Source organism: Salvia miltiorrhiza, chromosome 5, assembly GCF_028751815.1.
Source record: "Salvia miltiorrhiza cultivar Shanhuang (shh) chromosome 5, IMPLAD_Smil_shh, whole genome shotgun sequence".
NCBI lineage: Eukaryota > Viridiplantae > Streptophyta > Magnoliopsida > Lamiales > Lamiaceae > Salvia > Salvia miltiorrhiza.
This window is the reverse complement of record NC_080391.1, coordinates 27,721,937-27,745,243: the sequence shown is the minus strand read 5'-3', so window position 1 is coordinate 27,745,243 and position 23,307 is coordinate 27,721,937. Positions and strand designations below refer to the sequence as shown.

The window sequence follows — 23,307 nt, the reverse complement described above, 5'->3', positions numbered from 1 at the left end:
TCTGTTGAGGATTTCCAGGTACTGATTTATGTCTTTTAATTCCCCTATCTTTACAAAATTCTTCAAATTTTCCAGAGGTGAATTCTAAGCCATTATCAGTCCTTAAACATTTCAACTTACATCCCTTTTCATTCTCAACAGCACTACACCACTCAACAAATTTATCAAAGGCATCAGACTTGTGTTTTAAAATGTAAACCCAGACTTTCCTAGAGAAATCATCTATTAGAGACATGAAATATACACCTCCACCTATAGTGGTGGTTTTGGATGGGCCCCACAGATCACAATGAACATATTGAATAGGTGCAGATGAAACATGTTTGCCAACAGGATATGGGAGTTTCTTGCTTTTACCTAATTCACATGCATCACAAGTGTTCAGTTTTTCATCAGCAGATAAACTCAATATACCCTGTTTCTTTAGTTCAATTAACCCTTTTTTCACTAACATGCCCAAGTCTCTCATGCCACAATTCAATATCACACGTAGAGGTAATTTCAGACTCACCAACAATAGTTTCAGCAACTAAATGATACAAAGTCTATTTTCTGGTTCCTTTCAACACAATTTTATCTTCCTTTAAAACATATATATCATTAACACATGATTTAAACTCATAGCCTTTCATTTGTAGTGATCCAAGGGATATCAAATTCCTTTTTAGACTAGGAATATATCTAACTTCAGTTAAGAGCCTTACAGAATTATCATGTAGCTTTAGCTTGATTGAACCAATGCCTCTGACAGGGCAGACTTGGTTGTTCCCCAAAACTACAGATCCCAGGTCCTTCATCTGCAAATCAACAAACCAATTCAAGTTAGGACACATATGGAAAGAACACCCTGAATCTAATATCCAACTATTCTCAGTTTTAGAAGATGTGATGTTTAAAGCTTCAGCTTCTTGGATATTTTCAGCAAGGTCGGCAGTGTCTGATGAGCCTTTTTGAGCTTGTTTTCTTTTCCAGCTGTAGCAGTCTTTCTTGATATGCCCTGGTTTCTTGCAGAAGTGGCACTTCTTGGTTTCCTTCTCATCATCCTCCTTCTTCCCTGATCCTCCCTTCTTTTCTTTGAAGGGCTTCTTGGATTTTGCTTTGTTGAACTTTGCTTTGACATTGAGGCTTTCACTTGCGGTTTCTTGTCTACCATCAGATGCCTTTTGCAACTCCCTGGATTTCAAGGCATTCATGACTTCATTCAGGGAGATAGCAGTCTCCCTCCCATACAGCATGGCATCCCTCATGTTGTCATAGGATTTGGGCAGGGCACTCAGGAGCTGGATTGCCTTGTCTTCATCTTCTAGCTTTACATCAATATCAGCCAAATCATCAACGGCTTTATTGAATTCATCCAGTTGATCAGATAGATTCTCCTCCTCTGAAACTCTGAAGGAATACAGCCTCTTCTTCAAGAAGAGCCGATTAGCTAGAGACTTAGTCATGTAAAGACTCTCCAGTTTAGCCCATACTGCAGCTGTAGTGTCTTCTTTTGACACTTCTCTCAGCACTTTATCTCCCAGATGTAGGATGATAGTGCTATGAGCCTTCTTTTGCATTTCAGCGAACTTCGCCTTCCCATCTCCTTCTTTTGGAGCCTTCTCTGTGGTCAGAACATCATCAAGGCCCTGTTGGATGAGAACGGCCCGCATCTTCATTCTCCACAGGGAGAAATCGTTCTTCCCTGTGAATTTCTCGGTGTCGAATTTAGCAATCGACATTTGGTAGTGAAAAGAATGGTGATTCCTCCACCGATCAAGAACTCCTCCGATTCAGATTTCCTCCGATTCAAATCTCGAACAGTTGGTGTGCGTCGATCTTCCGTTTCCCACAGACGGCGCCACTTGTTGTGGAATTTGTTCGGGAAAACAATCAACGCAGCAAGAACATAAAAGAATACGTGGTTCGGATTTTTCAATCCTACATCCACGGTGCAGAACAATCAATTCTATTTCACTATGAACACTCAAGAACTTTACAATTACAATTGAGAACACTCAACACTAGAAGAAGTGTATAGCCTACAAATCTATCAAGATTGCTATAATTCCTCACTCTCAACTAGTTTACAGTAATGGAAATTCTTCAGCTTCGACTCAACAACTAATCTAGGTATTTAAACAAAAGAAATAGCAGTTGAGAAGATTTGAGATACGCGCCAACTTCTGGAATGAAGAAACACAGATCCGTTGGATCTGTTGTAACTAACCTAAAACTGAACTCCCTTAACTCTTGCATATTTGCTAACAGATCCCACAACAATAGACTAAACACCCGTGCATATTTTACCCGTCAGAGGAATCGAACTCCAGACCAGAGAAATCAAGATACCAGAGCAGTGCAAAGCATCACCAGAGAAATCAAAAAACTAGAGCAGCGAAATCCACATTCCGCTGGTGGCCCATTTCTCTGGCGAGATCAGAGAAACCGTGTAGACTAATTGTATGTAGATACTTTACTCACAGTATTAATGGGTTATAACCCACAAACGTGCCCTCATTTCGTATTTGTTTTTTTTATATATATATATATATATTTTCTAAACAAACACATATGAAAGATCCAAAATGATGATATTTATATAAATAATTAAATAGATATATTCGAAAATGATCCGAAATAATTCACGGATATATATAGGGTTCAATTCTATTGAGAAAGCCCCTTAATGTTAGAATTAAGAAGAAATCAGATCCATCCAATAAAGAGTATTTGACGGACAAGATCTATTCATCAAATTAATTTATTAATTCATTTACTATGACATAAATTACCTTTTGAAACCGAAAAGGCCAAATTCGTCAAACTTTTTTCAGCTATAATCTCCAGCATAATCAAATCCCGACAATTTCTCACCTTCCATTGAAATGGTGCTTTTCGGATATTTTCAGCCTTCAATTGTAATATTTTATGATCAATATCGTTTGGGCAAATGAACTCGTTCGAGAAACAAAGTTGGAGCTCCGTGCTGCAAAGACTACAAAGTTCGTCTGACAATTCTATTATTCTGTTGCTATAGGTATGCAGTTTTTATTTGATTCTTGTTTCAATTTGTTTGTCCAACATTCGTTATTTTTTGGTGTATTAAAGTTTTTTCTGGAATTTTTTCCAATTTTCTTTTTAGGTTTTTCATAGAACTGAACGCACTCCAATTGAGGCACTAAATTTTAGTATCGAATGATAACAAAAATTCGATCAAACCAATTTATCAAAAAAAAAGTGTAATATGCTGATTTTTTTATGAGTATTATGAACCCTTCCTGCGAACATATGTTCAGTATTTGTGAGGTTATTATTTTTTTTTTCAAAGCTTTCTCCTCTATTTTGATGTTGTAACATGATTGCTTCACATTCATTGAGTGAATGGTAGATTATTTTCCAAAAAAGTAGCTACCCAATATATTGTCGTTTTTAACATGCCCCAAATAATGTTCTTCCTGTTAAATAGGAAAAAGGACAAGTTACCAGTTAGTATATTTGTTTGATTCTGTTTCCTTGTTCAATGAAATACACTAATAATATTGTGCTGTGATTATTGTTTATGTTGACATGTATGACAACCGAAGAAGATACACAACACATCATACAAAGGACCACATAAAGAAATATTTAAAGTTCATCACTTTCATGTTCATTGTGTATGTTTATATGTTTTTAAATGTAGATACAACAAGCGAAACATCGGTCTCTCTGGTGAAGAAACGAACAAAGACTTGTTACGAGCGTCTTTCGTGTATACATAAAGGTATAGTAGTTAAAAGTTCAGAATTTATATTTGATGTTCGTAGCACGACTTATCAAAGTTCAAGAAAAGAAACAGCATGTGCATAACAAGTTATGTTAACTATGGCGCAAAGGAATCATGTTGACAACAACTTTAATGGGGCCGATACGGGCGTTGATGGTGTTACTGGTTCTAATAAGAATAAAGTATTTAATGAATGAGTCAACAATACACAAATTAACATGAATAATGTTATTGTTATGTAGATAGCTACTAATTTTTTGGAGTGATATTTATGTTTTATAATGTTTGTTCTAAATCTTGGAAGGAACTTTCTTATATTTCATAGAAATTGTATCATTATAACGTAGGGGATTGCTATGGGGACTACTGACATAAGGGATCTCCCGCTAGGTGTTGACGATTTTATTGTTTCATATAATGATCAGGTATGTATGTTCAACATATTTCCTATATGTTCAGTGAATTTATACTTAGGTTCAGTGAATTATTAGGCATGTTCACTGAACTTGCTCATGTGTTCATTGTGAGTGTAACTAATAAGCTTACGTTGCAGTCGATGGATGACCGTGTAGATCCGACAATTGCTATGGATTTAGGGTTATGATATATATGCTGATTTTTTTATGAGCATTCTGAATTAGATATCTTTCATTGAGCTTGCTCTTGTGTTATTTTTGTTTGAAACTAATAAGCTTACGTTGCAGTCAATGGATGATCGTGAAGATCTGGAAGCTGCTACGAAGTTACGGGATAAGCTTTACTGCGGTGAGCAAGGTTAGGTGGAATTTAGAATTCATTATATAATATATTGTAAATATAGTATGACTTATGCTGTATATTATAGTGTAAACGCTGTTAGAATTTTTAGAGTTGAGATAACCATCAACGTGTGTTTGATACTGTTGTAGGACATTCATGTCCAGGACAAGGGGAAATATGAAGGTTAGTGATGTATAAAGTAATGAAAATAATTGATTCTTATAATTAATACTTAGAAGATTAAACTAAATATGTTGTGTATTTTAGGTATACTAATCTTTATATCAGGTGGTGTCGAACATAAGCAAAGGAAATCCAATTGTTGGTTTGAGAAAATCAGAACGCGTATTGATAGCTATTTTAATTAAAGTAATGTACTTCTTATATTGAAAACTTATAATTTCTTAAATGTAGATGAAGCAGAAGGGTATTGCCATCAAGAACAATGACCCAAAGATTGGAGGGCCTATTCCAGTTTCCAGAGGTGGTAAAATATCATTATGCTAGGAAAACTAAGAATTCATTGTTGTGCTTTTCCTCGCAACCACGAATGCTGTTGCGGTTCAATCTGTGGTTGCGATTGAGAGGACAATGTTCTACCGCGAAAGAGCTGCAGCGTTGTATTCAGAGGTGCCTTATGCATTTGCATAGGTAATAGATTAGAAAACAAACACTCTCTGCATAGTTAAATCTTATCCCAATTTGGTGGTGGTGGTACTACTGGACTTCTCCAGATGTATTCAGAGCTGCCTTATGCATTTGCATAGGTAATAGACATATTGTGTTGTTTAATTCCAAACATTCTAAGTTGCAGATTCATGAAATTGTGAAATTAAGTTCAACATAAATATATAATACGTTCGTTAATTAAGTTCGGTAAACTTTGTGATACAGTTCAATAAAAATTATATAACGTTAATTATATAATTCAAACGAACGTATTAAAAAATATAACGAACAAAGGAAATTGTTCGTTACTTTGTGATACAAACTCAATAAAAATCGAAGTTTGTATTGTCCAAACCCGAACTTTGTATCATCTAAGAAATCATTAAACAAAAATCTTTAAAGTATATAACTAGAATCCATAGGTGACAAATTTGTACTTTGAATAAATATACAGCTAACAATATTAGTGAGCATGTTCATATATATTATTGCACATGTTCATCAATATTATAAAAATGTTCGTAACAATTAATTGAACGAAATATGTTATAATCATATTTCTTCAATCAAAACAGATTTAGATATATTACTACTGCTAAAACCAATATCAATTAATGGGTTGAGCATTAAACTCCATTGCATAAAAAAAATGTATTTTAATGGTTACTGTTGAATGAGATTTATAATGAACATATTGATGTAGTTTAATGAACTTTTAATTCTTTGAAAACGATGTATAAAAAAAAGTGTATGCAGCAGGATTCCTCCTCAAGAATATAATCTGACATCATACAAATATTAACTTAATATAAATTATCCGAATACAATACCCAAAATAAAAAGATTCAACATCCGTAAATTGAGGAGACATGCGTTACAATAAGTATAGAAAGACACTAATAGCCTTCGTAAATAATATCAAGTATAATGATGGAATCATTCATGTTCGTCCGATGCAGTAGATCCAATGGATGACACTTGTTCTCACTTCTCAAAATATTTAGGCTTGTCAATAGAACTTTTCCCTATATATATATATATATATATATATATATATATATATATATATATTGGAAATAATTCACAACAAATAAACAAGAGGAATCCATATTGATTTGTAGTAATCCACATTGGAACAAAAAAAAGAGAATCTGACGCCTTTTGAGATAGATTAGACGGCTCACGGCTCACGGCTCACGAATTTTGCAAAATCATATTTGACCCAAATAAACAAGAGGAATTCATGGCTTTTATATCTCACAGGTTCTCCAAAACAAGATTATACCCAAGCCGCCCCACTCATTCAAACCAAAGCCGCCTCACTCATCGAATCTCCGGCTTCAAGAATTTTTTGCTACTTCAAAGCCGCCCCACTCATTGGTTTTGTGTTGCTTCAAGAATTCACTCCATGACATCTTCTTCAAACCAAGTAAGCATCGAATCTCCTTGAGCATATTTTATGTATTTTAAGCATGTTTATTCGTATAAATTGAGCTTTTTTTTTCGAGGCAATAATTTTCCGTTTGAAGCATGTTTGTTTAGATCGTGACTTTATTTTACTTTCTTTGATTTTTTGGTTTGGTGGATTTGATTTTTGTGAATAGGGATATTACTTTGGTGGATTTATTTAGAGTATACAGACAATTCTCATAATTAGCTAAATGAAGCTTTATATTAGTTTGGTGAATTTATTAGGTTAGGTCCTTTTATATGTTAATTACGCATAAAATAATGTTTTTTAGGTTTTTCATAATCATAAAATTAAATACATATTACTGAAATTTAAACAATTTAATTTAACCAACAAGCCTCCGATAATTATGCTTTTTCCGCACAAGCCTCGGCCTGTAGAAATGTCGGCGGCTTGTGTCCTAAAAACATAATTATCGGAGGCTTGTTGGTTATTTAGAATTTTTAAAATTTTTAATTATTTTTAGCGTGCTTTATGATTTCTTAATGAATTAGTTTGTATTTATTTGAGGTTTTTCAGAATTCATAACATTTATTAACATTAAAAAATTGAAGAAATATTAGTTATAATTAAAAATTTTAATTTAACCAACAAGCCTCCGATAATTATGCTTTTTCCGCAGAATCCGCGGCCTGTAGAAATGCCGACGGCTTGTGCCCTAAAAACATAATTATCGGAGGCTTGTTGGTTATTTAGGAATTTTTAATTTTTTAATTATTTTTAGCGTGTTTTATAATTTAATAATGAATTAGTTTGTATTTATTTTAGGTTTTTCAGAATTCATAACATTGATTAAATATTTTAGGCTAGTTATTATGAAATTATTAATATAGTATGTGTGTTTGGTTAATGATTTGAGCTATTTTTGATTTTGGAATAGGAGATTATCTCTTATTGGAGGCCCGAGACGATCAATCGTCCTAAGACAGCAATTAGTACGTACAAGACCAAGTACCTGAAGAGAATAGTGCTGAAATTAAATGACATTAGGGGTGATGTAGTGGAGAACACATTCCGACAGGGTTGCTTTGGTCACTTGTTGGATTGGGCGCCGGGCCTCAGGTGCAACATGACATTGCACCATGTTGTCTCTCGTCAGATTAAGATAAGAGGCGATGACAGCGAGGATGAAACCATCTGGTTCTACATCAATGGGAGGAGGGTTTGCTTGTCACCGGGAGATTTTGCCCTCGTCACAGGATTGTCGTTCGGGGCGTCGCATTTTGATCCTAACGCAAAGCACGAATTGAGGAGGTCATAGACCTTCAGACTATTTTGCAACGGGCAGCATATGTCAGTCGGGGCGTTGCACGATAAATTTATGGCCCAACAGGTGAACGACCCCGACGGCGGGATATACCTCTGTGTGGCCCACTTGTTGGTGCTACACACATTCATTTTGGGAGTGGACTTGCCACGACCCGTGGAGCCCTGAACTTGGGCTTTAGTGGATGACTTGCAAGCGTTGTCCACATTTCCTTGGGAAGGGTACACGTATAAAGCCTTAAATTACTGGATGTAGAATATTACCCCAGATATTCCTGAGAAAACAGGGAAGTACAACTTCTACAGTCCTTCTTGGGTCCTATTTGTTTGGGCTCTTGAAGTTATCCCCGACTTGGCCACAGCCGTGGCCATATGTAATGCAGGGAGATACCCTAGATGCCAGAAGTGGGCGTTCTTGAAGTCCAACAGATATGAGTTACAGACCTTATTTGAAATAGAGGTAATAATTTACGTGTTTTTTTGTTAAGATACTAGATTTTATGAATATTAATCATCAACTACATATTTTTTTATTGTAGGGTCGAGAGTGTTACGAGATGAGGCCTGATGAGCACGAGGCCACGACGCCTTACTGGCTATCGGTGGCAGGTGACGGTGGTATAGGCGTCCGATTTCCAGGTCCAGAGGCATTCGGCCCCAGGCACGTTTGGGGGCACCACAGTGGTGGGGACCAGAGCCAGGCTTCTGTTCAGCCTGAGGCACGACGTCGCAGTTCGAGGCAAGATACTGGAAAGCGCCCGAGACACAGGTGGTGGAGTCCTCATCGAGCAGTAGCCATCAGGATCAGAGTGGCGGCGGCGATCGTCCCGTGACTTCCGATCGGAGGTCTCACAGGGACTCGAGGCCCAGGCACGGGGGAGAGAGTAGCACTGCTGCGCATTCACAGTGGAGCGAGCAGGACTGGGGGCTCATGCAGACCATGATACGTGATTAAGTGTGGGGGGGTTGTTTACCTCATTTCTGAGCATCCTTTATGTGTGTTTTAGCACCCTTTCGAGCATACTCTGCGCTTTTTGGTATCTACTTTTACTTGCTAGGGAGTTAAAGTCTTAACAGGAATTTGACATTCTACTTGACAACACTCATCGTGCACGCGAGGTGCTTGAAGCCTAGGAGAGGGTACCGAGTCTCTTTTGTCTAGCGTTGGAGTTGAGAAGATGGCAGAAAGAAATTTGAATGTGATTTGATTGTAAAGGCGATTACATTAGGAAATTCACTCCTAGCGGAGAACTGGGTCTGATCGGATTAAGTTGTATTATCTTGTTGTTGCATGTTTAAGCTTTAACCTCGGACACTTTGTCGGAATGTTGAAGTCTTGGGGGATGTGGATTGGTTTGAGATTTGTTGGTGAGTAGGATCACAAGTGATTTTCGTTTGATGATTTGGGTGTTGCTTGAGGACAAGCAAATGATTAAGTGTGGGGGGGTTGTTTACCTCATTTCTGAGCGTCCTTTATGTGTGTTTTAGCACCCTTTCGAGCATACTCTGCACTTTTTGGTATCTACTTTTACTTGCTCGTTTGTCGTAGTAAGGTGCAAGCTTTCTCTTCAAGCTTCTGCGTCCTTGCATACACAACACGAACAAACAAATCAAACACACCGGAGGGAGAAAATAACCGAGTTAAAAGAAAGAAACAAAATAAACACGGAAAATAAAAGCAACACAATCAAATGCCTAAAGTCTTCCCCGGAAACGGCGCCAAAATTTGACTAAACCCAAAACACCTAAGGGATTGACTCTCGTACGAGGTCGTCCTAGTGTAATAAGCTAACCCAAGTCATCTCTCAAGGAAGGCTAAACAGGGCTCTGATCATGCTACGCACAGAAAACAGGAAATAAACCTAAACACTCTAATCAGAAGTTTGAGTCTGACATTCACTCTTCAATTAACTAATGCGTAATTTAAATAAAACATGTAAAGTTAACTAGATAAAAGATAGGAAGCAGATTAAGAACGCAAGAAGGCAAATAAAACTAGGGTTCTAAACTAGCAATCTAGAAAGCAATAATTAAATCAACAATCATGGACAACGATTATCTAGGCGAGATAAAAGAACAATCATCTAATCAAATGAATACTAAGCAACAATAATCTACGCAAGGGAAATAAACAAGCATTCATTCCGATAGAAAAACATTAACCGAGTTCTTACAATGAGTACGATCCAACACTTCAATTCAACGTAATGAAAACTAACATGATCTTCAATCCACAAAGCTAAAAGATGTTTGATGATGTTTGAATGCCTCTAAAACTGGGGAAACAGAGGTAAAAATCGCCTAGGAGGCTGCTAGAGTCGAGGTGCCCAAGAAAAGCCCTAAAAATGGGTTTTAAACAAGAAATCCATAACTGCCGTTTTTCCGTGGGCGGTGGCCGCCTCCCTACAGCGCCGCCGCCTACCCCCTTCGCGGTCCATCTCCAAGCATAAGCAGGCGGGCGCCGCCGTGAGGCGGCGGTGGCTGCTCCGGGAGTCTTCAAAAAGGCCTCTAATACTTCCAAAAATCGCCCGAGAACCTGGCAACCTGCAAGTGACACCCAAGTACACGAAAGACAAACGAGCAAGTAAAAGTAGATACCAAAAATCGCAGAGTATGCTCGAAAGGGTGCTAAAATACACATAAAGGACGCTCAGAAATGAGGTAAACAATACGTGCGAGTGAGGAGAGCATATTCTCGAGGGTGAAGAATTGGTTGGAGGAGAAGATAGATTCTATGCGTTGTCGATGCTCGCATAACACTGACGTTCATGTGCCCAGACCTCCTCCACGATCTCACTCAGAGAGGAGACGTGAGCCCAATCCATTGAAGCATGCATCATCGGAGGCCCCATCGCGTCATAAAATTTGTATATTTAGATTTGAAAAGAACGTTTATGGAATCAACTAGAAAATAATGAAGAGTCATAAATTTACACGTAAATAACCATTATAATTAATATTTATAGTAATTATTTGGGTTAAATGCATCTAAACTCACAAAATTTAGTCAAAATTCATTTTTAATACAAACTTTCAAATTTTCACTTTTGTACATCAATTTTGGGACCCTGTTTAATTTTAAGAACAAATTCTTCTATGGCGATTTAAAAACACATCTAGCACTAACATGTTGGCTCACTACCCTTTATTTTTAACCTATTAGTCTTCTCATTTGTTTCGGGAAGGGTAGTGAGCTTACCCAAAGTGCACACATATTTTTAACTCATCGGAGATAAATTCGTTGTTAAAATTGAACATGATCTCAAAATTGACGTGTAAAAATAAATTTTGAAAGTTCGTGTTAAAAATGAATTTTGACTAAAGTTTGTGTATTTAAATGCATTTAACTTAATTATTTATTGAAAATACTATCATTTAATTTTGGGTTAATAGCCTGTAAAACCACAAACTTTGGACATATTATGGTTTTAATCTCTAACAAAAAATTATTTCTGTAAAACCACGAACTTTAAACATATTCTGATTTTAACCTCTGTTCAACCTGAAGTACTGTACCTCTATGCAAGAGAATGAAATCAATCGTAGAGTGATAAGTTGCTCAAGTCGTATCCACGAAGAAGGCTTAACAAGGCTAATAATTATACGTCACACATGAAAAATAAATACATCATAAACATCATAATCAAATTGTTCAAGGTTTGTTTAAAGTAAATAAAAAATAAATTCAAGATAAATACAAAAATAATTTTAGAACGAATAACAAGTGGAAAACAAGTATAAGGTCCAGGATTATTCGCCTCGAGAGTTTAACACATTAGCAAAAGATGAGCACAATTAATCAACCATAACAACACATTCACGTAAGAGCTCCAAACAATAACTTTCGCGATTCATGCTTTGAGACTATGCAAACTAAATAGCTAGGAGAGATTAACGATTGGACCACACGTTTCCGTTTAAGTCTAACTCCAATTAAACAAAGATCTAACGATGAATTCATCTCTCGATTCCAGTTATCATTTACCAAGATAAATCAATTGCCAATTGATGAAAAACCTAAACCATTGGAGCACAGAAAAGCAGACTAAGGACCGAGCCTCGTTAAAACCTCCCTAGAGAAAACCTGCAAGGGAAAACCTCTAGGAAAGAAAAAGAGTACTCATCGACAAACAACTAATAAAAGAAGCAACAACGAAGGACGGGAGGGGCTGCCTCGAAAGCTCCGGCCTAACCATCGCTCTTAGACAACCCCGGTCCAAAAAGAACAAACAATAACCAAGAAAAATCAAGTTCAAAAAGGAAATGAGAGCGGAGGCATAAAGATTCGAACACCAAATCCCATGGAGAGAGACCCAAGCCACCAAAGTGCCGCCGGGACCTGTTCCTCGCGTCTTCAATAGCTTGTCCGCAGGGACGCACTAGCGCAGACCAAGGCCCGAGCATAAACTTCCGAGCACCATTCCACGGCAACAGCCAGAACACCCGCCAAATGTTCGAGAAAAAAGCCCGGGTAAGTGAAAATAACCGATACCCATAAGAGGGTAGGACACGGCGTATTGACGACCAAAACTCGCCAGTCCCAAAATCTCAAAGCCAATAGAGAAGAGCTCTATTGCAAAGCTACCAGACGAGGTAGTCTTCTCCCGCCCCAACCTCGAGCGCACCCGGAGGCTGAAAAAAGGCCGCAGAAGTGCCCAAAAAACACACCCACATCTCACACCAACCACGACCAGACCAAACGTCCATGCAGCTTCAAGAAAAATCCGCTGCATAAAGTGACTGTACTCAGAAGCCGCACCGCAGCTGAAAAGCAAGTTCACGGTACCGCCACAATCACAAAGCCACCCAAAACTTCTCATGTAAAAGAGAACAATTTAATTAGAAAATCACAAATCATTCACAAACTAATTTAACTCTCAATTTGTCGCAGCCCGATTTCCCGACACTAGTGATAGTGGGGTACGAGTATCGATACGACTATTTTTAAAAGAATAAATGATAAGAAGAATAGGTCAAACATCAAGCGGAAGCTCGCATTAAAGCATGCTAAGGAAAATCATCATAAATGACCCCAAGGGTAAAATCGTCAACGTCGTTATAACTTTTTAATTATCAGGAATTTCAAGATCAAAAACAAAACGGGTATCGCTCATTTTTCGTAAGGAATCATAATATGCAGAGTATCGCAGCAAAAGGCGAATCGATTATATGTATGAAGACATATAACCGTGAGTACATTGCTTAACTTCAAAAGAAAATCCAAGTATATCAATTATCAAGACTTTATCGTCAAAATGGAAATACGATAAAGTAAATACATCCTCTAACAATTTCCCGCCAGCACCAGACCAATCTCGCTCCTCGCTTAGCCTGCACATTTAGAAATACATGCAGGGCATGAGTATATAATACTCAGTGGGCAAACGCCGAAAAACAAGAAAGGTGCTCTTAGAGCTATAGGTTTGAAGCTTGCCACATCTCAGCAGTACACAGAAATAAAGTTAGCGTAAATGAATCTGTGCATGCAGTTTTCATAATCATGACATCATAAGTAAACGACTGCAATCAAAGATCTCAACATGTATGTACCACATCTACAACTCATCATCATCATAGGTACTGAGAAGTAGGCCTCCCTCTCAAGTACCGTGACCGGCCGATTCGCTCAACGGCTCACAGTCACCTCAGTGTACACTAGCCCTGGCAGGATAGCTATCAACTGCCCAGGACCCGAATTCGTCTCATCTCATCAGTAGAGGGTAACATACAAGCTCAACATCAAAAAATTGGCAAGTCAAACAGTTCTCAAACATCATTTATCTCAAATTACTTGATAAGCTCATAACATCATTAAATCATTTTAGAAAGCTCGTATAATATAGGTATACTCAAAATATTGCCCACCTGAAGACCTTACTCAAAAACTCCCGTCAAAGCGGAGTTACTTACTTCCCTGCTCTGCTCGTGTCTTCAGGGATCATCATCATCATCGAAGGTTCATGTCATAAAATGAATCTCGATTAGAACTCAACGACAAAAACTCATGCCTTAACTCATGCTCTATCTTATATTCTATCTCTTAATCGATTCTACATAAACTTCTTCACTCATTTCAAAACCTTAAGTCCAAGGATAGGTTTCAAGAAAATCATGGTTCTAAGTCTCGATTTATCTCTCATATAAGACTCGTTTAATCTCATTAAAACACTTAGGCAACACAAACACATAAGGCACATAAGAAAATACAATCAAACATCAACAAATCATGTTCTGTTTTTCCACTGACTCAACTTCAAAATTTAACACGTTCTGACTCCGTCCTCTCCTGGACTCCAGACTCATACCAAAAGAAAGGTATTTGAGTCTAGTTTCATTTAAAAAAAAGTAGAGTCAGAAAATCCAAGTGGTTTGGGAGATATGGCGTTTTTACCACAGTCTACCATATTCGGCAGTTTTGAGCAATCGGAAACATTGATTTTTGAAAAATAGTAAACGTTGTCAAACGGAGCTCAAATTTGGTGCATATCTAGCCCATACAGTAAGGTTGATACCATAAAAATTTGGAAAGCTATATCACACAGGAAGCTACTGAAATGAATGACTTTGTCCCCTGTTCTCTGAAATTCCCGGTAAAAATGTGCAGATTTGGTTTTGCATTTTGTAAAAATAGTAAATCAAGTCCAAATGACTTGAAATTTTACCGGTATGCTCAAGACTCATGTAGGGACATGCTGTAAACTTTTCAAAGCCATTAGACATCGACAACCCGTCGATCACAGTAGGTCAGTAGCCTACGAAAAATCACCAAAATTTCATCTCAAACTCTTAAATGCTCAATTCAACATTTCTTCAAAGAAAACCAATCAAAGTTCATTTTAAACACATATAACACTCAAAAACATTCAAAAACATTTAAAATACTCATCATACTCAAATTAACTCTCCTCTTTTACATCTTAACTCAAATCTCAAGGAAAACGTTTCTACAAACGTATCAAGTCAAATCTCTTCTCAATTTCATGCTTAAAAACACTCAATCATTCAAAATGACCTCATACATCATATAACTCATATTATACATATAAATCCCCTATAATCATACCAACCAAACTTTAATAAAAACTCATATATTCACATAAACTCTCAACAAAAACATGACAACTTCACAAAATGGTCATAAAGCAAATTAGACCTCATTTTATCGATTATTGACTTCTCAAAATATGAAAACTCAAAAACTCTCATAAACTAACTCAAGTCAAAATTTTACTTAGTTTCCAATAGACTTAATCAAACATATTAAAACACCAACATCATGCTCAATTACACATATCTTAAGCCAAATCATTTATTAAACACATAGACAAGAAAATCCCAATTTTTACCAAACTAAACTCTTTGACATTTTATGAACTCACATGGATCTTTAATCTCATCATATATCTATTAATCTTAACCCATTTAACTCACATAAACCATCAATTTACAAATAAGGGCATATATACACATATCCCTAATTTTAGTAAACTAACTCACATCAAAAACTCCAATGGACATCATATACTCAAATTACTCCATCAATTATCATCATATACATCTCATAGACTCATTTACACCATCAATTTATCTATTAACTCATTGACTCAAAATTTCCCATTTTTGGGTAAACTAACTTCCATCGAATTTGAATCTCAAAGCATAGCTTTTCAAAACACACATCAATCATCACCAAACATATCATAGATCACTTTTCTCACCCCAATTCAAGGAAAGAAAAAGAAATATTTTTGAAGGGTAAGATACCCATTTTTTTCGAAAATTTGAGGAAAAGAAAAGGGGTGATTTTCTTGCTTCAATCTTTCAAATATACTCATATACAAACTCACACAAATTATATCTATGAATATAGAGACCACTTACCCAAGCTTACACCAAAAATCAAATTTTCTCTTACTAACTTCAAGATTGAATCTCCATGGATCTTCTTGAATCTAAGGAGATGGAAGGTGTTTAAGGTGGATTTAGAGGGTGATTTATGTGTTTGGCATATTTTGGTGAAGCTTCGGAGGTCTCATCCATGGTTGACAATGGTGGAAAGTAGAGAGATGAAGGAGAGATGGTGGTGATCGAAAATGAGGGAGTGAGGAGTGAGAGAGGATTTTGCAAGATATGCTTGGATTTGGCTAATCTTTGGAAGATTTGTGAATCTTATAGAATATTTGGCATTAATGCCTTGATCTCTCTCTCTCTAAATCTCTACACTCTCTTAATCTCTACTCTCTAAATCTCTACTCTCTCAATCTCTACACTTGGCAAAATGTGGGAATTAATCATATGGTAGAGAAATTAAAATAAAGTGTGAGAAGGGTGATCAATTAATAATCACAATAACTATGGAAATATTACTCATTAATAAAGTACCATAGTATAATTATTCATGTGACCAAAAATAATTATAGCACTAATATTAGTGCACTCACTCAATTATAATATTCCTCATCATAGGAAAAATAATTTTAAAAAAATATTATGCTTGGAAAAATTTCCGTAAACCGGCATCATTCGATTTCTCGGTAAAAATAAACCGCACTTTCTTTGGAAACTTAATAAAAATTCCAAGTGCTAAGGTCTCGAATAAAATCATAATAATATGGTCATATTGACACACGTCACAAAATCACATAATCATTCAGTCACGTAAATTCACATAACATCACATTAAAACAGTCGGCAGACTCAAATAAGCTAGACGTCTCTCTGACCGACTCTATTTATCAAGGTTTCTCACTCTTTCTTCCTCGACTCTATTTCCAACTCATTATTCCTATTTTTCTTAATAGGACAGTCAATCTCTAATAATTCAGTATCCGGTAACTCTATTCCCGGTTGTTGGAAATAAAATAAAATCTCAGCTTAAATCAATCAGCATCTCTATCTCAACTCATTTCTCAAATCTCATCACTCTAATTCCATCATCGGTTTATTCACTCGTATCTCTATTTGAAAGACAATCTGTCTTATCTGCTCATAAAAAAAAGTAGTCTCGTAATTCGACATCTCAGTACTCTCAATAGTGTTAAGACACTATCTCTCAACATAGGAAAAGTACGGGGTGTTACACAATTCAAATATCTCGAACCCTAGAATGTAAGTTTAGTTCATAAGAGCATCCATAGTGTCTTACTCGTTCTAGCTTACTCGAGTAAGCCACTGCAACCTATGCCTTACTTGAGTATGACTCGTTCGAATTTTAATGCATGCGCCAATTAAAATAAATTCAAAAATTTCAAATTCTTATTCGATCGTTTAACCTTTAAATTTTTTTTTTCTTTTCCTTATTTTTTCATTTGACTGTTTGATATATATATATATATATATATATATATATATATATATATATTTCCTATTTGACCGTAAGCTTCATTTTGTTATTTTTTTTTCTTGTTTTCTTCTATAAATATGTACTCCCTCATCCATTTCTTCACCCACACAACTCCATCATCTCTCCCACACCATCTCAATTTTCTCTTCGTCCTTTCTCTCAAATCCTTCAAAAAATGGGTCCATACAATCCCAACTACTCGATCCAAATTGGGTTCCCGATCTCTCTGGCGACTACCATCCCGATTTATCGGGTTTCAACTTAGGGACGAAGCCCCCAAGCGGCGAGGAGGAGATGCCGGCCGCATATAGTGCGTCGAAGCCGAAGAAAGGCGGGCGGCGGAAGGAGAAGGCGCTGAAGCCGGAGGAAGGGAGGATCCCCCGTCATACCTACACTCTAGAGGAGACGTATTTCATCGTCCGAATTTGGGCAGAGGAGACCAACGATGCTATCCGGGGTGTCGACCAAAAGGGGGAGCCGTACTGACAACTCGACCGGGTGAACCCCTTCATCGGCGCCAACCTCAGCCACCGGCAAATTAAATCTCACTGGGCCCAGGTGAGTTCAAAGGTGAAGTTGTGGGAGGTAATTTGGGTGGTGACGACCTCCAAGTGGCCTTCCGGCCATGCCTACGACATGCTTCGGGAAAAGGCCGAAATTCTCTACCAAGCAAGGGCCAAAAGCGGCCCCTTCAAGATATGGAACGCGTGGAAGCTTCTCTGGACCAACCGGAGGTTCAAAACTATGTACCTCGATGGAGACATGCATTCCTCCAAGAGGACAAAGACTACGGAGACGGACGACTTCACCACCTCGACGTCGGGCGAGGAAATCACGTCTTCCCGGCCGATTGGAAACAAAGCGGCGAAGGCGGCGGCGAGGGCGGCTAAGGGAAAGGCGTCGGCATCGCAAGTTTCAGAGTCTCCACCCCGAATGCAAGGAGTACTTGGACAAGTCCGACACCAAACTCGAAAGAATTATCGCCGAGTACACTAAGAAGAATGAGCTCAAGCGGGAGATCCACGACGATCGGATCTTGTTCATGAAGACATCCGACATGATGCCGGATCAACTAGAACTCCACAAGGCACGGGCGGCGAAGATTTTAGCTAGGCAAAGGGATGAGGGAAATTTGTAGGTTTTTTTAAAGTAATTTTTAATTATCTTTAGTTTTTTTAAATGTAATTTGTAGGTTTGTTAAATTAATGCAATTTTAATTTAAGTTATTGTGTTATTCAAATTTGTGCAATTAAAGTTAAGTGAAAAATACAAAAATCAAAACTAAAAAGATAGAGTAAGAGAATGCGTCATCCTACTGTGGCCTCCTTACTCATAAGTGGTTCCCCCCTCTATAGAGTAAGCTCCTTACTCAACCATTGTAAATGCTTTAATAATATAGAAATAAAAGCAAGAGACGAAATAATCCATAGAACTAAATGCGAAGGAAGAAAAAAAAGTAATTCTTACTAATTAAGAGTGCAAATCCGTTTCAAAGCGTAGAAAAGTCGAAATAATCATAAACTAAAGTGTTTCCCAAATTTTCTTGCTTCGCAAGATGAAATGATAGAAGTTAAGAGAGAATAGAGTTTGAACTGCTAAAACTCATTTTCTAAAGCAAAATTCCGTCAGAAACCGTCCAGGTTAGCCGTGGCTCACTCTTTCTTCTGCAGCGTTAACTTCAACTAGTCAGCCGCGGCTCATCCATCATTTTGTCTTGTTGGGTCTCCTTTAGTCATCCGTAGCTCACTAGTCAACCGCAACTCACTTTGATTTCTACCAAATTTTATAATTCTCCACTTTTACCATAAAGACGAGTACCTAAATCATTAAAATTCTAATAATAAACTTGACTCGACAATTTGAAACAAAAATCATCACTAAGTTACACAACTTCACAATGATTTTATATAAAGTTGACTAGATAAATGACATAATTAGTGGCAAAACAACCTCTAACACAAGATTCTGCATGTAAAACTACATACTTTTAATTGTTTTTAATTTTAACTATGGAACAATATATGACCACATACGTAGATTTAATTAGGGTACATTGTGCCTGATTATAATTAAGTTATATTTAATTTATTAATGTTTTTAATTATGAAACAATGTCGTATAATATTTATTAATCACATCAATTAGTTATAAGCTACGTAAAATTAAAATGTCACATATATGATCAAATACTAGTCATGTAATTAAAATAAAAAATAATTAAAAGTTCATAAATTTACGGATATAATTTTTTATTATAAGTTAAAATTAAAATATATTTAAAATTTATAATTTTATAATTTTTTTTTTATTAAATATTAAAATTAGAATATGCCCAAAGCTCTTGATTTTTAGGGACGATTGACCCTTTAATTTTTATGACTACCGCGAATATATCACTCGAATTTTTGCCTTATCAATAAAAACCCTCTCAAAACCCTACTGCTGTTTACCAGCATCAAATTGGAAACCATGTCGTTACCATTTTCTTCATTGCTTTACTTGCATTCCGGTGCTTCATTCTCCGTAAGTCATACGTTTTCTGTTTTCGTTTGGTTTGGTTAAATTTCTACAGAATTTAAGCTTCAAGCTGCTTTCAAATTTGATTAGGGTTTACGTGGAAAATCAAATACAAACGGGTTATGTCAGAGAAACAGCTTTAGGAAGACGATGTTAGTGGTGACAGCAGGTCCGAAGCGAATCGAATTTGACAAAAAATGCAGAGATGCTTTACTTTCTGGGATCAATAAGCTTGCTGATGCTGTTTCTGTGACTCTGGGGCCTAAAGGTCTTTTCCTTTTTCTTTTTAATTCGATTTTGAAATACCAATTTGTACATGTTTGGTCCAAGATTTTTGAATTATTCGTTGTCAAAATTGTTGTGGATCCTCCTTTGGAGATGCTATGGCTCAGTAGCACAATTTCATGTGTTTGTATCTTCAGTATTTTAGAAATTCAATTCGGCAATAATTGATCATATTTCTCTGTTTTCGGCACCTTTTTGTATTTCGGCAACTCTGCGGTCCTTTTTGTTGACTGTTTTTTGTGAAATTATGGGGATTTGATTGCCTTATGGCTGTATATTACTGTGTAAATTGTTCCCCATTTTATAGAGGGCTTTCTGATAGATGGTTTATTGATTTCTTATTTGCATTCTGTTAAACAATGCAGGGCGAAATGTGGTCCTTTCAGAGTCCGATAAACTCAAAGTGATAAATGATGGTGTAACTATTGCCCGGGCCATAGAGCTTCCCGACACAATTGAGAATGCTGGAGTGCTGCTAATCCAAGAGGTTGATCTCCTGTCCTTGTAAATGTCATGTAGATAAAGTATGTTGCACCCAATCTTCTGGCTATCACATAGGTGATGCCTTTTGCAGGTTGCAACCAAAACAAATGGGTCAGCTGGTGATGGCACGACAACTGCAATTTTGTTGGCCCGAGAAATGATTAGATATGGATTGTTGGCTATCACCAATGGGGCTAATCCTGTATCCTTAAAGAAAGGAATGGAGAGAGCAGTGGAAGAATTGGTCAAGGTTTTGAGTGAGAAAAGTTATGCTGTAAGAGGCAGTGATGAGATTAAAGGTTTAATTTATCTCCTTCCTCTATCCAGTGCATAGGTCATATACTCATTATGCATCTTTTAATTGTTTTTCCCTTTATACAGCTGTAGCTTCGTTGTCTGCTGGGAATGATGAATATGTTGGAAACTTAATTGCTGAAGCTATTGCGAAAATTGGCCCTGATGGTGTAATATCAATTGAATCTTCTTCGTCATCTGAAACTTCTGTGACAGTTGATGAAGGAATGAAGGTAATTCTGCATAAACTGACTTAGAATTTCATGCATTGGTCTCCAACTTTCTGTAGCCAATTCTATTATCTCGAAGACATTGGGGACCTAGAATTCCTTGCTTCCTTTTACTGCCGCCTTAGCTGAGCACTTACTGTACCATTAATTCTGCTTTTGGTCTTTTTTCTTTGCTTCAAAGAATCTGAATACAAGGTTTAGTAAATTGATATCCAATCGTTCTCGTCGTACATATAGCTTTCTCTTTTTCCATAGTTTTCATTATTTCTTTAATTTCTGTTCAGGCAGTCTTTTCTTACAGATAGATAAAGGATACATGTCGCCGCACTTTGTCACAAATAAGGATAAATCGATAGTGGAATTCGAAAATGCCAGAGTTCTAGTGACCGATCTAAAGATATCCAATGTGAAGGAGATTGTTCCGTTACTGGAGAAGTCTACACAATTGAGTGTCCCTCTACTGATTTTTGCTGAAGATATATCTCGGCAAGTGCTGGAAACTCTAGTCTTGAATAAAATGCAAGGTGTGCTTAATGTTGCCGTTGTAAAATGTCCAGGGCTTGGAGAAGGAAAGAAAGCTATATTGCAAGATATTGCTCTTATGACAGGTATGTTTAAGTGTCAATAAATGTCAATACTCTAGATCATAAATTTAAAGATCTCAGCCAGAAGAAATTATGAAATTTAATAGAGCAAATTTCTATGCTTACTTTGTACTTTCTCGAATTTTTTACTAAAGATATAAGTCGAAGTTTCAAAAGTAATCTAGAAGATGGATACTTCAAATCCCTGTACTTCCCCTTGTGATGCAATTAATTATGTCTGCGTCATTTCTAACAACTACTTTATTTTGGTATCAATTCTCTGAATCAGGAGCTGACTTTATATCTGGAGATTTTGGGCTGGCTCTTGAAACAGCAACTTCTGATCAGCTTGGTATTGCTCGAAAAGTAGCAATTACTTGCAATTTTACCACTATAGTGGCAGATCCGTCAACTAAAGCTGAAATTCAGGCCAGAATTATGCAGATAAAAAAGGATCTTGCTGAAACTGATAGCAAATATCTGGCAGAAAAGCTAAGTGGGCGGATTGCAAAGCTCTGTGGCGGGGTGGCTGTTATTAAGGTTGGGGCTCATACAGAAGTTGAACTTGAAGATCGAAAACTAAGAATAGAAGATGCAAAAAATGCCACATTTGCGGCCATGGCTGAAGGAGTGGTGCCCGGTGGCGGAGCCACCTACATACATCTCTCAAAGCAAATACCTGTTATCAAGGAGGCCTTTGAAGACCCTGATGAGCAGATTGGTGCAGACATTGTTGGAAAGGTTTCTTACCTGTTTTTCCTTCTTTGTGATTATATAATGCTAGCTCTCTGCACATCTTGCAAGTAATTCGAGATGAGAATCATTTCAAGCGCTGGAGTCATATGCTGATTTTACTTATGGAGTAAATGAGACTTGTATCATGAGTTAGTTTGTGTACAGTTTCTAAACTCTCTGCTTTGGAATAAATTTCAGGCACTTCTTGCACCTGCAAAAGTAATTGCTGCAAATGCAGGGGTTGATGGGGACGTAGTTGTGGAAAAAATAAAAGCTTGTGATGCGAATTTTGGGTATAATGCAATGACTGGTAGATATGAAGATCTAATTGCTGCTGGTGTCATTGACCCTTGCCGGGTGTCAAGATGCGCCCTTCAGAATGCTGTCTCTGTTGCTGGTATGATCCTCACCACTCAAGCCATACTGGTTGAGAAAATCAAGAAAGCCAAGCCACTTGTTCCTCAGATTCCTGGCATATCCCCTTGAAGCTTAATGTTATAAGAAATCCGTGAGGTACACAAGAAAATTGAAGATCAGCAGATTATTTGTCATTCTTCGAGACAAACTCCCTTTCCATAGTGCCAACGAGAATGAGATGGTACAACGTTGGATGGTTGAAATACAAAGAGTTCCATAGAAGCCTAGCAATGTCGGCTCGGCTACTGGCAAGAAGTTAGTTATTTTCCAGTTAAAGATGGTATAATTTATATAGCTTATCTATGTTGAAAGTCTTGAAGAGGCTTCTGAAGTGCAATTGATGATGAAATTTTGATCTATTGGCCCGCTGGCGATTTAATCTGTGAAACTGTAGGAATGCAATATTTGTTTCATTAGATTATTACCAAAATGCAATGAGACAACAAGAAAGCGACTCTTCCTAACTTTCTAAGAAATTATACTATATATTAGCAAATGTTAACCAA

The 23,307-nt window shown here is 37.0% G+C and overlaps 1 protein-coding gene and 1 long non-coding RNA gene across 2 annotated transcripts; one reads left to right on the top strand and one right to left on the bottom strand.

Annotated features, from left to right (window-relative positions):
• Window positions 1-12,950: 12,950 nt before the first annotated feature.
• Window positions 12,951-16,076, bottom strand: LOC131026274 (uncharacterized). Its single transcript, XR_009102232.1, has 3 exons — window positions 15,795-16,076; window positions 13,779-13,842; window positions 12,951-13,244 (listed from the first exon to the last, which is right to left on the bottom strand). It is a non-coding gene; the product is annotated as an uncharacterized LOC131026274 (long non-coding RNA).
• A 3,571-nt stretch (window positions 16,077-19,647) lies between these two features.
• LOC131026273 (chaperonin 60 subunit alpha 2, chloroplastic-like) lies at window positions 19,648-23,307 on the top strand. Its single transcript, XM_057956083.1, has 8 exons — window positions 19,648-19,779; window positions 19,864-20,041; window positions 20,424-20,545; window positions 20,633-20,840; window positions 20,923-21,068; window positions 21,367-21,673; window positions 21,939-22,390; window positions 22,583-23,307. Exons 1-8 carry the CDS (start codon window positions 19,726-19,728, stop codon window positions 22,868-22,870), a joined length of 1,755 nt encoding a protein of 584 aa, XP_057812066.1. The 5' UTR covers window positions 19,648-19,725; the 3' UTR covers window positions 22,871-23,307.

Coding starts and splice junctions, on each gene's coding strand:
- LOC131026273 (XM_057956083.1), top strand. CDS start 19,726: ATGTCGTTACCATTTTCTTCATTGCTTTACTTGCATTCCGGTGCTTCA. Junction 19,780..19,863: donor ATTCCGGTGCTTCATTCTCC/GTAAGTCATACG, acceptor AAATTTGATTAG/GGTTTACGTGGAAAATCAAA. Junction 20,841..20,922: donor AGGCAGTGATGAGATTAAAG/GTTTAATTTATC, acceptor CCCTTTATACAG/CTGTAGCTTCGTTGTCTGCT.